Below are 16,702 nucleotides of genomic sequence, written 5' to 3' on the forward strand. Positions count from 1 at the left end.
CTGTTTCCCATTGTTTAACCTTTAATCAAAGTCCATGAAACAGAAGAAATAAGGAAAACTTGAAATAAAACTGAATTTCCAACATCCCAGTGGGATTACAGAGTGCTTTAAAAATGCATTGGATAGCAACATACCAAAACAGGTACGTACAAAGCTCCTGTTTATTTCAACTGAACACAGCTTACATGGTTCAAATTTGCTATGCTAATACTCTGCAAACATCTTAAACTGGTTATAACATCTCAACGCTAGTTACAACAGAGTAAAATGGCAACGTGAACAATAGCGCCACCTGTCAAACACCTTTTTTTCATATTCTTTTTCCCAAAGACATTGTGAAAGGTCAGATTAAGGGAAGACAGACACAAGGCACAGAAGTCCCTCATTCTTTAAAACACAGATCTCTGACCCAAGAACTTTAATTTCTCCATCTACAGACAGGTGTATTGCTAGTGGTATATTAAAGAGTCATCGCTCTAATCTTCATGATTAAGTTATGAATAAGCTATTGCTTTAAGCATAGCATTAAGTTATTGCTCTACATCTTCCTCCCTCTCCCTGAGCACTGGTTGGAGAGAACCATCAAGATATCTGGGGTCCTCCAAGCAAATACAGAAACTAGCCTGGCCAGGACTTACCCGTCCAGAAGACTCATTGTGGTGGGCGTCACTTCGGCAAACAGGATGACTTTTCCAAGTTTCCTTGTCTTCAGGTTTTGTCGGTAGATCTCGAAGTCAAAGTTTTCTGATGAGAAGGACTCCGTGTCAGTCACCACGGGTATGGCGGATGGGGTGATTTCTATTTCAGACGTGTAGGATGAAATGAATTTCAGGGAGAGCTTGCTGGATCTTATTACTCCTTCAGGATCCACATGTTTCCGCAGCCAATGCATAAGAGGATCCCGGATTTCCTGTGCCATAAAGAAAGAAGTGGGAAGGTCATAATTTGGCATTACATTAGATGATGGTAGCTTTCCCTTAAAATGCCACTTTGGTAAGAGAAGTACTTCCTAATTCATGACCAATAAAAGCTAGGTTAACATATTCTGAACATAAAAACTACCATACAATAGACAATGAGTACACTAAGTATGGGCTTCCTGGTGGCTCAGTGGGAAAGAATCCGCTTGCCAGTGCAAGAGATTTAGGTTCAATCCCAGGGTGGGGAAGATGTCCTGGAGAAGGAAATGACAACCCACTCCAGTAGTCTTGCCTAGAGAATTCCATGGACAGAGGAGTCTGGCGGGCTACAGTCCATGGGGTCACAAAAGAGTCAGACATGACTTAGCAACTAAACAACAACACTGCTGCTGCTAAGTCACTTCAGTCGTGTCCAGCTCTGCGTGACCCCATAGACAGCAGCCCACCAGGATCCCCGGTCCCTGGGATTCTCCAGGCAAGAACACTGGAGTGGGTTGCCATTTCCTTCTCCAATGCATGAAAGTGAAAGTGAAGTAACTCAGTCGTGTCAGACTCTTAGTGAGCCCATGGACTGCAGCCCACCAGGCTCCTCCGTCCATGGGATTTTCCAGGCAAGAGTACTGGAGTGGGGTGCCACTGCCTTCTCCAACAACAACACTAAGTATACCTATATTATAAAAATATGAGCTGGTTCAGAAAGCAAGATCCAGGGAAATAGGCACATTTCTATCCTACACTAGATCCTAAATTCTCAAAAGTCCTTCCTTTCCAGTTCTAGAGTTCATTAGTGATCCTCTAGGCCTCTATACATTTTACAGAAAGTTTTTAACCTTATACATCCAGCTCTCAAAGAAACTCATTATCTAGGTGAAAAGTCACAGGAGACAAAGTACTAAGATACTAGAGCATTCCCTCTCAGCCTCTGCAGGACCTCCACTTTGTCTCGTAGACAAGCTGACCACCACCAGCCACTGACAGGTCACCAACAGTGAAAGGAATGGAGTACCCAAGATGCTTTCGCTTTACCCCAAATGCAGTCCGTGGAGGGGAAGGCAGAAGTCCAGTACTTACAACCTAACCTAGTACAGAACTCTCTATCCTACCTCCCAAGAAGCTGCAACTTCCTCTTGGACCCTGGGAGACCCGGGGCCTCCCCCTGGGGTGGAGCATCAGGGGATTCAGGTGGGGAAGTCAGCATCCCAAGGGGCCGGCACAAAACATATTAAAATCTGTTCCAGGAAGCGCTGATCTGAACTCCTGGGCCCTCTTCACACAAATGCCAGGCACTTCCAAAGAGGAGACGAGGCCTTCTGTTAGCATCCAGGGTCTGTCCCAAAGCTCTGCATGCCTAAGAGAAGCAGCTTCAATGATGAAATTTCACTTAACTAAATTCACTTGATGAACCTTTAAAACTCAGTTCCCCTTTGCAGAAAACACAGAGGCTAGAGGAACAAGTTAAATGGTTTCAGAAGGAAGTGATCAGAAGAAATCCAGAGGGTGAGACATTTTATAGCACAAGAATCTTCAAGTGTGTGTGTGTGAAAACAAATCTGAATTTCCTTCAACACATTGAACAGCTGGATGTTATAAGGGCACCGCACAAGCTAAAGACACATCAGTGGATAGGTTAAATCACGCACACAGAGAGAGAGATGTAAAATAATCTGAAAAATAAACACTTCTTAACTAACTTGGTTTTCATTAACTCAAGCAGGGAGGTAAACAGTTATTCAAAAGGTGTAGGTAATGTGATTCCTCTCTATTTAAAGTCAATGAAAGTCAAGATGAAACCAAAAAGAAACTGCCAGCACCAGGTAGAACTTTCGGAACAGGAAGAAAGCAGGGAACCACCTCTGGAGCAAATTATCCGATTGGCCATCTACACATCATTCATCTAATAAACTGTTTTTGAAAGAAACACATAGAGATGTACAAATATGCAAAAGAAATTAAAACTGGAGTAGGCAAGGTACAGGAGGTTTTTATTTTTAATCTTATACTTCTTTCATATAATCTTTTAGGACTTAATCAGGGCAAAGTAAGTTACTCAGAAAAAAAGGAGAACCTAAAAAGATACAAAATGAGGTGAAGAACCTCTTAAAAAATATAACTATATACCATCTATAATTCTCCTAAATATTTATACTCACTATAGTCAAATGCAACTTGTAGCCATCGAGTAAAACTAAGTACACAAGGGTAGTATTTAGGCTCCCCTCCACCCCTATTGTCCCTGGACAAGAGATAAAATTCTGGTCCCAAGAAATATCAAAATTACTACCTGTTTGAAGGAATTCCACCTGGTATATGCTATAAAAGGACATAAGTTACAATGATGACTTGAGAGCTGCAGAAGTAGCTGCTAACACATATAAGGAAAAGGAATGAATGAATGAATCTTGGCTTAACTCTACCAATGACCACTAAGAGAGTATAAAAATGCTATTGAAGAAAAAAGTTTGGATCATATACATCAAGGCAAATGGGTAGACATAAGTAGTATTAACAATCCTCTACCCCCCAAATCTACCTAAATCTTTAAACACAACTACCAGAGAGTGCAAAAATGTCACCGCTTTCAGGAAGACTTCTCTGACCCACAGCCTATCTAGGTTAGGACTATCCTTCATAAACTTAATGACTTTAAAGCACTTTTCAAACTGTAATTCCATAGTTCATACAACTATTTACTCAATGTCCCACTGTTTTGCTAGAATAGAACATAAGCTCCATAAAGACAACAAATGTGTATTTCTGTCTTGCTCCCAACTGTATCCATGGCACCTGGTACCAAGTGGATATTGCATGCTTAATAAGCATTCATTGTATAAATGCACATTAAATTCCATACCAAAATAAAGTCCCACAAGTAACAGACATAAATAGGTACATCAAAGAGGGAAAACCCAGAAAAGGCAATGATAAGAGATGGCCTTGAAATGGATATAATATGCATCAAAAAGAAATGTGAAATTGTTAAATCAGTTCTGTTGAAAATAAAACAACTGCTATCAAATTCCACCCCAATGAAATTCATAAAAACCTTCTAATTAATGTTATTTTTTTAACATTTGAACTTTAAGAATTTAGTATTTACTTTTCTCTAAGATTTCAGGCTAATTAAATACAATTTAAGTGGAACCAAAAACAACGTTTTATAGTCACATAAATGCTGGCCCCTTCGAATTCACCACAGCACTAGGGAAACACTAGCTATTCTCAAGGAAGGTGAATGTGCCTTTGTTTCCTATTGGGACATGTCACACATGATATGAAAACCCCAAGGAATCCACCCAAAAAAAACTACTAGAACTAGTAACTTAGTTTTCAGCAAGGTTGCAAAATATAAGGTCAGTATAAAAACTGGTTTTATTTCTAGCCATGAATATCTGAAGCCTAAATTTTATTTAAACATCATTTTCAATGGTATCAACAGATGTGAAACATTTAGGTAGAAATTAAAATATGTGCCAGACCTGTATACCACAAACTATGAAAACACTGAAAACTTAAATAAGTCCTAAATAACTGAAGAGATATACTATGTTCATGGATTAGAACACTCAATATTATTAAGACATCAATTCTTCTCCAATTTGATCTACAGATTTGATGCAATTCCCATCAAAGTCCTAGCAAGCTTTCTTTTGTAGATGTTGATAAGCTATTTCTAAAACTTAAACAGAAATAGAATAGGCCTAGAATGACCAAAACAATTCAGGGAAGAAAAAAGTTAAAAGATTTCCATTATCTGACTTCAAGACATTATAAAGCTATAGTAATCAAGACAGTATGGTATTGGCTTGGTGGTGGTAGTGGTGGTTTAGTCACTAGGTCATGTCCAACTCTTGCGACCCGATGGGCCATAGCCTGTCAAGCTCTTCTATCCATGAGATTTGCCAGGCAAGAACACTGGAATGGGTTGCCATTTCCTTCTCCAGGGAAAATTCCCGACCAGGAATCATAGGTGGCTTCTTTACCACCAAGTCACCAGGGAAGCCCACTGTATTGGCTTACAGATAGACATACATTACTAAAAACAGAATAAAGTCCAGAAATAGGGCCACACATGTATGTTCAATTGATTTTCAACAAGTTAATTCACCTGAAAAAGAATCATCTTTTCAATACATGGTGCTAAAACAAGGGGACATATGCAAAAAAAAAAAAAAAGAAAACCACCAAAATTTAACCCTTACAGGTATACTAAAATTAACTTGAAATGAAACATAGACCTATATGTAAGCAGGTCCAAATGTAATGCTGTAAAACTAATAAAATAGAGGAGGAAAATTTTATGATCTTAGGATAGGTATTAATAAATCTTTTCTCTGAAAGAAAGGAGTGTGAACTCTCAAAGAAAAAAAGAACTAGACTTTATAAAAATTAAGAACCCTAAGAACTGCTGCCATTCAAGGATTAATGTTAAGAAAAATGAAAAGACAATAAAGTGAGAGTAACTATTCTTAATACACATATCTGACAAAGGACTTGTATCCAGAATGCAAAACAAAAACAACAACAACAACAAAAAAACACTTAAAAAAAAAGATTTTATTTATTTTTGGCTGTGTTGAGTGGGGGCTACTCTAGTTGTGCTGCTCAGCCTCTCATTGTGGCGGCTTCTCTTGTTGTGGAGCACGGGCTCGGGGGCATGTGGGCTCAGTAGTTGCAGCTCCCAGGCTCTAGAGCACAGGAGTAGTATTAGAGGTACATGGGCATACCTGTTCCTCAGCATGTGGGATCTTCCCAGATCAGGGATCGAACCTGCGTCTCCTGCATTGGCAGGTAGATTCTTTACCACTGAGACACCAGGAAAGCCCTCCAAAAAACCCTCTTAAACATAATTATAAGAAAACAATTCAACTTAGAACAGCAGCAAAAAGATTTGAAAAGATGTTACGCAAAAGAAAATATCAGATGGCCAAAGAGCACATTAAAAGTGCTCGGCATCGTTTAGCACCAGGGAAATACAAAATAAAACCACAGGATACCTCTACACACCCATTAGAATGGTTAAATTTCTTAGTTCTGACAGTATCTAGTATTGGCAAAGATGTGAAGTAACTGAAACTCATACATTACCAATGGGAAAATAAAATGGTACAACAATTTTGCAAAGCAATTTGGCAGTTTCTTATCAAATCAAACATACACATGCCATATGATCCAGAAATTCAATTCCTAGGAAATTAACCAAAAGAAATGAAAACACACATCAACACAAAGACTTGTATATGAATGGCCATAGAAAGTTTACTCATAATAGTAAAAAAAAAAAAATGCAAACAACCCAATGTCCACTAATAGGAAAACAGATAAATAAGTCACGGCACATCTATACATTAGAACACTACTCAGCAATAAAAATGACCTACTCAGAAGGCAACAAAATGGATGAATCTCAAAAACATAAGTCTGATTAAAATCAAAATTTAAAAAGACAAAAGAGTATGTATTGTGTGATTCAACTTACATGAAGTACTGGAAAGGACCAATCTAATTGATAATGATAGAAAGCAGATCAGTGATTGCCCAAGTATGAGCATGGGGGTGGGAGAGTAGATGAGAACCGAATGAGAAACAGCACAAGAGAATTCTGTGGGATTCTGGAAATGTTCGTCTTTAATGACAGGTACTCCAGCATGTATGTATATCAAATCCTACCCATAAATAAGTACTTCTTGAATATCAGCCACACCCAGCAACAATCTTAGGCAACACTAAACAGCAACTAAAATCCACAAGACTCTGTATCCATTAATGTCCAAAAAGAACACCATTGTCCCTAGTTCTGAAGACATAAATGCTTAAATTCACATTTAGTGAAAATACACACAAGTGACTATTCCATAGTTAGTTAACATATCGTAATATCTGATACATGGGGTACAACTAAGATCAGAGGTGTCCAGTATGCTATGTCCAGGTATGTTAGAGCCATTCCACCCCCTCCCTTGTCTTAGCTGCTAAATTTTATCCACCTAGCAAGACTCCATGGGTGAAACATAGCCATCCCTCTAACTCAGCATTGGATTCAAAATACTTATTACCACCTCTGCGTTCTGTGCTCCTTTTCCCAAGAAACACTAAATAATTGATCTTAACCTTTAAAGGTTTTCAATGTCGCAGACACATATGTCCCACTGTAAATAATCAGATTAGTTGCGCTTCAGCCATAACATTGTAAGTTGCTAGGCAACATTATAACCTTATGAGTGGGTAATTCAGAAAAAAATGAATCTACAAAGACACAGAGTACAGGTTTTTTTAATGGACGTTTCCATTCTCAAACATCAGAGTACACAGGAGTAGAAGAATTTATTTTTAAAAATTCTTACTACTGGTATTTTACAAACAAAATATTCCCAGACAATTTCACATTCACTCAGTGTCTTCACACAAGTGACAAAGGCACACAGCATAGAAGATTTTTACAATCAAAAGACGACACTCCTGGAAATTCCCTGGTGGTCCAGTGCTTAGGGCTCCGTTCTTCCACTGCAGGGGGCATGAATTCGATCCCTGGTCAGGGAACTAAGATCCCACAAGCCTCAAAGCATGGCCAAAAAAAAAAAAAAAAAGATGACACTCTTGAAAAAGCAAGACTGTTTTTGGTCCTGATCTCATTTAAAGCAAGGACTGTTCATGTGGCAGCCTTCAGGGTAAACTTTTATTCTGACCACCAGAACCAAGTCTCAGGCAGGGTCTGAGATGAGTGAGTTCCTTCTTAGGTGACTGGTCCCCCATGAAGACCCTTCTGCTGTCTCCACTCCAACCGACCCACTGCAGTCTGATGGCAGTCGGATTCCTCCTTGGATGGCACTGCTCCCCTGCTTGGATGCCCAAGGCCCCCACCTTCCTGCACCCCCAAATATGCTCAGTCACTGATTCCAACACTGTCACCCCCAGAATGAGCTTCAGTGACTCGCTGCTGAAAGCAGTCTGTCCCCACAAGCATCCAGGCAACTGTCACCCACAGACACCCAAGGGCCAAAATGATCCCAGATACACGAAACATCTCTGAAAGAAATGGACACACTTTCCCACACGTGCTCCTGGCCCAGGAGCACTACCCTCATTATGTGGGGACACACTCTCCAGCTGGACTCTTGGCCGCTGCCTCTTCTACTCCTAAGCATCTGGGACTGAGACCATCCACCTCAGCCCCGGCATGAAATCTGGAACCAAGCCAGCAAGATTTCCTGTGGGGCCCCTGATGATGCTTCTTTCCAGTTAGGTCCCCAAGTAATAATTCATCAGAGTGCTTCCGGCAATGCTGATTCTCAAAATACAAGGGGTCCAGTTTGGCAGTTCCTCAAAGCATTAAACAGAGTATCAACATATAACCCAGCCATCTCCAAGTATATACTCAAAAGAGTGGGAAGCAGAAGCTTCCTCAAACACATACCTCAGCAACACCAATGTTCAGAGCAACACTGTTCACGATAGCCAAAAGGTAGAAACAACCCACATCAGTCAAAAGATGGACAGATGAATGGTTAAACAAAATGTGGTGTATGTACATATATACATAAAACACTCCACGGCATGTGTGAATATATATATATTCCAGTGTGTGTATGTGTGTATATATATATATAAATACTCCAGTGTGTGTATATATATATATACACACACATAAAATACTCCAGTGTGTGCATGTGTACATATATACATAAAATACTCCAGTGTGTGCATGTGTACATATATACATAAAATACTCCACTGCACATATGCATACATATATATAAATATGCCAGTGTGTGTATACATACATAAAATACATATATATAAATATTCCACTGTGTGTGTATATATATATACATAAAATATATATAAATATTCCAGTGTGTATATATATAAAAAATATTTCAGTGTGTACGTGTGTACATGTATAAATAAAATACTCCAGTGTGTGTGTGCATATATATATTCCAGTATGTGTATATATATATATAAAATACTCCTGTGTGTATATGTGTGTGTATACACACACACATATGTATATAAAAAATACCCCAGTGCATGTACATGTGTTATTCAAGCATAAAAAGAAATCAAGTTCTGATAGACACTATGACATAAATGAACCTTGACAATATTATCCTGAGTGAAAGAGGCCAGACACAAAAGTACAAATATTGTATGATTCCACTTTTGTGAAATATCTAGAAAAAGTAAATTCATAGAAAGTAGAATAGAGGTTACCAGGAGCTGAGTGGAGAGAAAATGAGAAGTTACTGATTAACGGGTATAGAGTTTCTGTTTGGGGTGATGAGAAAGTTTCCAAAATAGTGGAGTGGTTGCACCGTGAGTGTAATTAATGCCATTGAACAGTACAGCTGAAAATGGTTAAAATAACAAATTTGACGTTTAGTTCAGTTCAGTTCAGTCGCTCAGTTGTGTCCAACTATTTGCGACTCCATGGGCTGCAGCACACCAGGCTTCCCTTTCTTCACCAACTCCCAGAGTTTACCCAAACTCATGTCCATTGAGTCGGTGATGCCATCCAACCATCTCATCCTCTGTCATCCCCTTCTTCTCCCGCCTTCAGTCTTTCCCAGCATCATTTCAAATGAGTCAGCCCTTTGCATCATGTGGCTAAAGTATTAGAGTTTTGTTCCTTCCAATGAACACTCAGGACTGATCTCCTTTAGAATGGACTGCTTGGATCTCCTTGCAGTCCAAGGGACTCTCAAGAGTCTTCTCCAACACCACAGTTCAAAAACATCAATTCTTTGGTGCTCAGCCATCTTTATGGTCCTACTCTTACATCCATACATGACTACTGGAAAAAGCATAGATTTTGACTATATGGACCTTTGTCGGCAAAGTAATATCTCTGCTTTTTAATATGCTGTCTAGGTTGGTCACAACTTTCCTGCCAAGGAGTAAGCGTCTTTTAATTTCATGGCTGCAGTCACCATCTGCACTGATTTTGGATCCCCAAAAAATAAAGTCTGCCACTGTTTCCACTGTTTCCCCATCTATTTGCCATGAAACTTGACATTAAAGTTTACCAAAAATTTTTAAAAGAGAAGGGGATCAAGATCTCAAGCTGTATTCTCCCCAGAAGCTTCCGGTCTTCTCTGCAGCCAGGCCACTGCCCCCTGCCGATTTGCACTGCATAAGATGAAGTGGAGAGGCAGCCCCGTAACTACGGGGTTGGTAGATGGATGGAGCCCTGACAAGGCTTTTCCCAGGGTTGCTCCTTGCCTTACCCACAAATCACCAGGGAAGCCACTAGAGTGACTTCTTACAAGTCTTTTCCCAAGTAACTTTTCACCTAGGCAGACAAATGATTGGCAATGTCTCTCGTGGAATGATTTTAGTTGTCTTCATCAGGTACTAGGCTACATACACCGTATGGAAGTGCTCACTCACTCCATGCAGAACACTGGGGCTTTAGACAAGGATCCCAACCCTCACTAGCAATGCCACAGCACTATTATCACCATCTACAGAAGAAGAAATGGAACCTTAGATTTTCCAAACCACCCAGTCAGTAAGTCACAGAGCTGGAATTTGAACCACAAAACCAAATCTGGCTCCTAATTCATTGCTCTAATTTCTATCCCACCATCCTCAGTAAGAAGAGCTAACCCAAAATGAAGCAACATAGGAGAAGCCTGTTTACTGTAATCAAAATACCTAAGGTATCACAAAGAAAGATATAAACTCAATATAATACGCAACTATGAAGCAGTGATAAAACAGATGTGGCTTGGAGCTGAGGTGGCATTGGAGGGAGAGTGGGTGGTGAGCAAAGTTAGAATGTTTGGTAAGAGAAACCTGAATCTGAAGAAGTTTGGGTCAACTGTGCCTCCTTCAGTTCAGTGCAGTTGCTCAGTCGTGTCCGACTCTTTGCGACCCCATGGACTGCAGCACGCCAGGCTTCCCTGTCCATCACCAACTCCCTCGGAGCTTGCTCAAACTCATGTCCATCAAGTTAGTGATGCCATCCAACCATCTCATCTTCTGTCATCCCCTTCTCTCCTTCCTTCAATCTTTCCCAGTATCAGGGTCTTTTCTAATGAGTCAGTTCTTTGCATCAGGTGGCCAAAGTATCCGAGCATCAGCTTTAGCATCAGTCCTTCCAATGAATATTCAGGGTTGATTTCCTTTAGGACGGACTGGTTTGATCTCCTTGCAGTGCAAGGGACTCTCAAGAGTGTTCCCCAACACCACAGTTCAAAAGCATCAAAGTTTTCGGCACTCAGCTTTCTTTATTACCCAATTCGCACATCCATACAGAACTACTGGAAAAACCATAGCTTTGACTAGACGGACCTTTGACATCACAATTCAAAAACATCAATTCTTCAGCACTCAGCTTTATAGTCCAACTCTCACATGCATATACTGGAAAAACCATAGCTTTGACTAGACGGACCTTTGCAACAAAGTAATGTCTCTGCTTTTTAATATGCTGTCTGGGTTGGTCATAGCTTTTCTTTCCAGGAGTAAGTGTCTTTTAATTTCACGGCTACTCAGGCCCAGATGAGGACATTTTCACAAAGAAACAACATTTTTATCATTTAAGTGAATTACCCGTTCATTGCTCTCTGGTTTCAGCCAGAAAGAGATGGCATATTCTAGAGTTCAAGGGAAGGGCTACTTAAGGAACTGTGGGCAGAGCTAAGAGAATCAAAGCAGCAGGGCTGGGGAACACGTGGACCAGCTACAGGGCACAGAGGAGGAGCAAGAGGAGAGGGCACCCACAGGGGCTGTGAGCAGAGAGGGTGGAGAGGAACCCCTCCCCTCTCTCACCCACTGCCAGTACAACCAGGGCCTGGGAAGGCACCCAGAGAACAAGTGGACAGTGTAAACTGGACAGTGACCAACAAGTGCTGAGAGTGGACACAACCGCTTTCATCAGATCCAACTTCGAATGGTAACTCCACAGCACCAAGGGATTTATGACGAAGGACATCCGAGATCCAAATCCCAGGCATGGGGGGCTCCTCCCCTGAGTCGAACTTGTCACGGTCATTTCCGGTCCCCAAGGCCTGGGACACAGTAGGCACTCAATAAATGTCTGTTAAAACCTGTATTCCCTTTATTATGTAAAAGTTTCTCTCAGGCTCAGGCTCTGAAAGGCCACGGGTTTACTGCTTTTTTTGTTACCTGCCAACTAGCGAAGACCACAAAAGCCTGGGGTGGACCCATAAAACAGAGGTAATGAATAAGTCATTTCTAACAAGGCTGGTTTTATAGGCATCACACCTCCGCTGGGCCAAATGGGCTCATTTTAGAGGTGAAATCTATTCTGCAAGTGCGGAGACCAAAAAAATAAAAAGAGAGAGAGCGAGCCGTGGGCGGCACTAAAAGAAAAGGGAGGCGTTCTGGGTCGGAGCTCAACCACCGCTTCTACTCCAGAGGCGCTAACTTCCACTGACGGGGCCCGTGGGTTTGGGGTTCAACATCCGTAGAAATCTCCAGAGCCTTCATTAAGCCTTGCCGGTGTAAAACGCCCGCCATTTGTCCGAGGCCAACACAAACAGGCTCCTAACGGAGCTACGAGTGTTGGCTGGGAAGCCAAGAAAGCTCCGGGTGGGAGCCCAGGCCGCGAGCTGGAACGCGAGTGGGGCTGCCCGTCGCGCCTCACCCTGAAGGGGCACGTTCTGACTGGCGCACACGCATGCAGGCACGTACACACGCGCAGGCACGTACACGCACGCAGGCGCACTTACGGATGTGACCGTTCCCCACCTCAGCCATGTTGGGGCGAGCCGCGGGTCTAGAGCGCTAGGCTCTTTTGAATCATCAGAAGGCTCCCCCTCCGCCCCAGCAACTCATCCCAAACTACCTGCCTGTCATTTGCTGCCTGGCTTTGACCTCTCTGGAGCACTGTGTGTGGGAGCAGGAGATAACCAGCACAGAATCGTCCACAGCTCTGCTCCGGACTAGCTGGGAGGCTTTCGTTTTACAACGAGAAAAACCCCAGCTCCCCTTTCACCTTTAACATTCAAGGGTGAGTGCTTTGTCCCAAATGCTAAATGCTCAAGTTAAAACTGGAACATCCTCTCTAGGATTCCAAAATTAAAATATACATGTTGCCTGCAAAGAGAGAGGTGGCCAGTATGAGGACGATTCAGAGAAGGCAGAGAGAGTTTTCTACTCCAGTCCATTTATTTTAGCAAAACCTCATTTGGTCAACTGTTTTTGTACATGACACTGGAAAATTCAGAGTCCCAGAGGATACTACATTGGAGGGGGAAAAAAGGGCCAGTGAAGGCATTCCCTTCTGCCCTATAAGGAGAGGACAGATCCGCAAGCAAGCATTCCAAGGAGACGGTATAAAATCTGCGTTTTAGGAAGCTTGACTAGTTGATGGGAAGGAGCAGCTAGCTGATGAGTCAGTGTGTACTTAGTTATAGTTTCTAAACTGGAAAGCACTTTAATAACAGATAAAACTATTGCAACTTTTTTCTGAAGCTCCATTTTGTCAGTCTTGCTCTGGTATATCAACAGCTGATTCTTTTAAACTGTTTAATGTGATGTTTACGAAGCCCCCATCACACCTGGATAAAGGGTGACAGCTAGATTGAACCGGGCAGCCAGTCTGAGCCTGGTGGGCTCTTTACTGTTGGCCTGTCCCCCAAGGCTTGTCGACTCTCCCAGACACAGGAATGGAAGATGTGTTTCACCATACTTTAGTGGGAAACGCCAAAACATTTTTTAAGTTTTCAAACAAAACACACTTAATTAAATGTCTACTACAGGCAAAACACTGGAAAAGGGATACAAAGATTAACAACATATGGTCCTTGCCTTCAAATGATCTTGTATTACAGTTTAATAGGGTAGACAGATATTCATAGACTACAACAGCATTTGTGCACTGCTGCTGCTAAGTTGCTTCAGTCGTGTCCGACTCTGTGCGACCCCATAGATGGCAGCCCACCAGGCTCCACTGTCTCTGGGATTCTCCGGGCAAGAACACTGGAGTGGGTTGCCATTTCCTTCTCCAACGCATGAAAGTGAAAAGTGAAAGTGAAGTCACTCAGTCGTGCCCGACTCTTAGCGACCCCATGGACTGCAGCCTACCAGGCTCCTCCATCCATGGGATTTTCTAGGCAAGAGTACTGGAGTGAGTTGCCATTGCCTTCTCCAATTTGTGCACTACCCCCCCAAAATTTTTTTAACCTTCATATAAAAGTAAGCAGTCAGATGTAAGGCTCCAAGTCACAATATTTGGATGAAAAACTGAAAGAAAAATTGTAAATCCTGTATACGTAACATGGTTATCACTAGAATTTTCCTAGATCAGGGTTGAGAAGTCCTATGCTGAGCATAAAAGATCAACTAGTTGTCCTCAAAGCATGTGGCTCTAAGATGCTTTATGTTCCATAATTTAGGACTTTTTAAAGATATATTCTAAAAATTTTCTACTTGCTGGGCCATTGTGAGGATCAGATGTGCCCATAGCCCAGTATGGCAATGACCAGCTATACAGAACCATTACGAACCAGTAGGCTACTGGTTTTACTTCAAATAAAGAAAATAAGCCCAGGTCCAAGTGGAAATTAGTGGCACTCTCTTACCAACTTCTGTAAACAAAAATGTGGTAGCTCATAATGTCATAAGTAACAAGTTCTATGCTTTGTGTTTTACTTGAAGACACACATCTTTTGAAAAACACAAACTCTCTTTATTAATAAATTGTGGTAAAACGTTAACCAGTCGTAAATCTACTAGGTAAAAGTTACATGAGATTTGTGTACTATTTTTCACCCTTTCTTTACTTATTTTTTTAAACAAAAAGTTGAGGGGAAACAAAGGGATTTGCTCCAAAAGCTCTCTAAGACCTCTGCCAGTTCCAACATTCACTGGATATTTTTGTTCTGCTGTTAATCTTGGAATCATCAAAGACGCAGCCTTTGTTGAAAAAGAGAAAAAAATCAACCAACCATCAAGAATACCTTCTAGCACCCGCATCTTAGTTGGATCAGCACAACCCTTCACGCAGTCTGCACGAGGGCTAGTTTGCTAAGGTCACTTCAGGCAAGAACACCTCCCTGAAAAACCCGATTTTGACTGTCATAGGCTGTGCCTCCATAGGCCTGGAGCTTGAGCAGTCCAAGTGAAGGACGTTCTTTCCTGAGCACAAACCCCAGTGCATTTCATGAAGCCTTTCAGTATACGTGGAATCAGTGTATTAATAACAGCTTATTGGCACCGAATGAAAAACACACAAGTCTTAATCTTAGGTCTTGAATTGGGTCCAGGTTCTACGTAATAGCTGGCTGGAAGGGATACAGCCGTAAGCACTGCTTGGTGACTGGAGGCTGTGTAGTGAGACCTGAGTTTTGAAACCAGGATTGGTAGCTTAGCAAAATTTACTGGTTGTAGAAAAAAGTAAACTTGCCTCTAGGGAGGTGAGCTCAGCCGCACCATTCTGACAGCAGCCCCTGGTGGCCAGTTTAGTAAAAAGTATTGGCTCCAATGCCGAAAGTTCTGACCTTGCCTTAATGAAGGTTGCTACAAGCAGACGGGCCATTCTAGGTGACAGCTGGGCAGTGATTAGGGAAGCAGCAAAAATCCAAACTAAGGTGTGCCTTTGAGTCACATAAACGCATCCACATCACTAGGGTACCTGTCACTTGCATTAACAACAACAACGAAAAAAGGAATATTGTCCTTTGAAAATAAGATGAATATGAAAATTTATTTTTAAAGGGCAAGATAACATGAAGCAGATAATACTTACCTTGGTTTGAAAGTTACCTCATTCCTTAATTATGTAGAAAACCTTTAAATATCCAAGGCGCGTGGACTCCTACACAAAATAAAACATGCCCTGTCTACTTCCCTACACAGTGGGACTCTTCCCTACACCCAGTGCTCTTAATTTCCACACATGCCAATGAATTCCTACTGTACTATCTATCGGGAATCACTCATGGCAGAAATTTCTAGAAGATGCTGCTATCATTCATTCAGGGAATAATAATCAAGGTAGTAATAAGTGAAGTCTGATCTCCAGTGCCACAGACTCACACCCCGTCACTGGATATAAACAGAAAAATGTTCAGAGGCTGACAGTTGGCTTCAAAGGCAGACAGCCGTAGGAAGTAGAAGCCACAAGCTTCAAGCCGACTTCTTCGTAAGGTGCACACACTGCATCCTCAGCCATGAGAGAACAATCTGGAAACAATCTGCTGGGCAGCTGCTCTCATCAACAAACTGTTTATTGTAAGAAAGTGGCTGGGTCAAAGGCTAAACATCAACCCGAACCAAAAGCATACAAGCAAAAATCAATAGTGTCCGTGCTAAAGGAAACCCAGGACTTCGCAGAAAAGAGGGAGCAAGAAACTCATGTTTAGTTCTGAAAGGATGGCACTCACGTATCTCAATGTGCAGGGCTGTTCTGCATGGTATTACAAATGGTTACTTGGTATCTTCAGAACAGGAGCTCAAATATGGCACTTAAAACATACAGAAATCAATTTTACAGATGACTTCCCAAAAAAAGTTACAACAGCTTATATCTAGTTGTTTCCATCTTGCATTTGTTTTATAAAAGGACCAACATGCTTAAACACAATGCTGCTGCTGCTAAGTCACTTCAGTTGTGTCTGACTCTGTGCAACCCCATAGACGGCAGCCCACCAGGCTCCCCCATCCCTGGGATTCTCCAGGCAAGAGTGCTGGAGTGGGTTGCCATTTCCTTCTCCAATGCATGAAAGTGAAAAGTGAAAGTGAAGTCCCTCAGTTGTGTCTGACCCTTAACGATCCCATGGACTACAGCCTACCAGGCTCCTCCATCCATGGGA

At 41.7% G+C, this 16,702-nt stretch overlaps 1 protein-coding gene across 1 annotated transcript in view; it reads right to left on the reverse strand.

Moving 5' to 3' along the window:
- Positions 1-16,702, reverse strand: part of HLCS (holocarboxylase synthetase) — a 193,202-nt gene that overhangs the window by 128,818 nt on the left and 47,682 nt on the right. Inside the window, exon 6 of the mRNA XM_068972287.1 lies at positions 639-910. Coding sequence (XP_068828388.1) covers positions 639-910 — 272 coding nt within the window. The remainder of the gene's footprint in view (positions 1-638; positions 911-16,702) is intronic.

The sequence above is a fragment of the Capricornis sumatraensis genome, chromosome 1 (genome assembly GCF_032405125.1).
Source record: "Capricornis sumatraensis isolate serow.1 chromosome 1, serow.2, whole genome shotgun sequence".
NCBI classification, from domain to species: domain Eukaryota; kingdom Metazoa; phylum Chordata; class Mammalia; order Artiodactyla; family Bovidae; genus Capricornis; species Capricornis sumatraensis.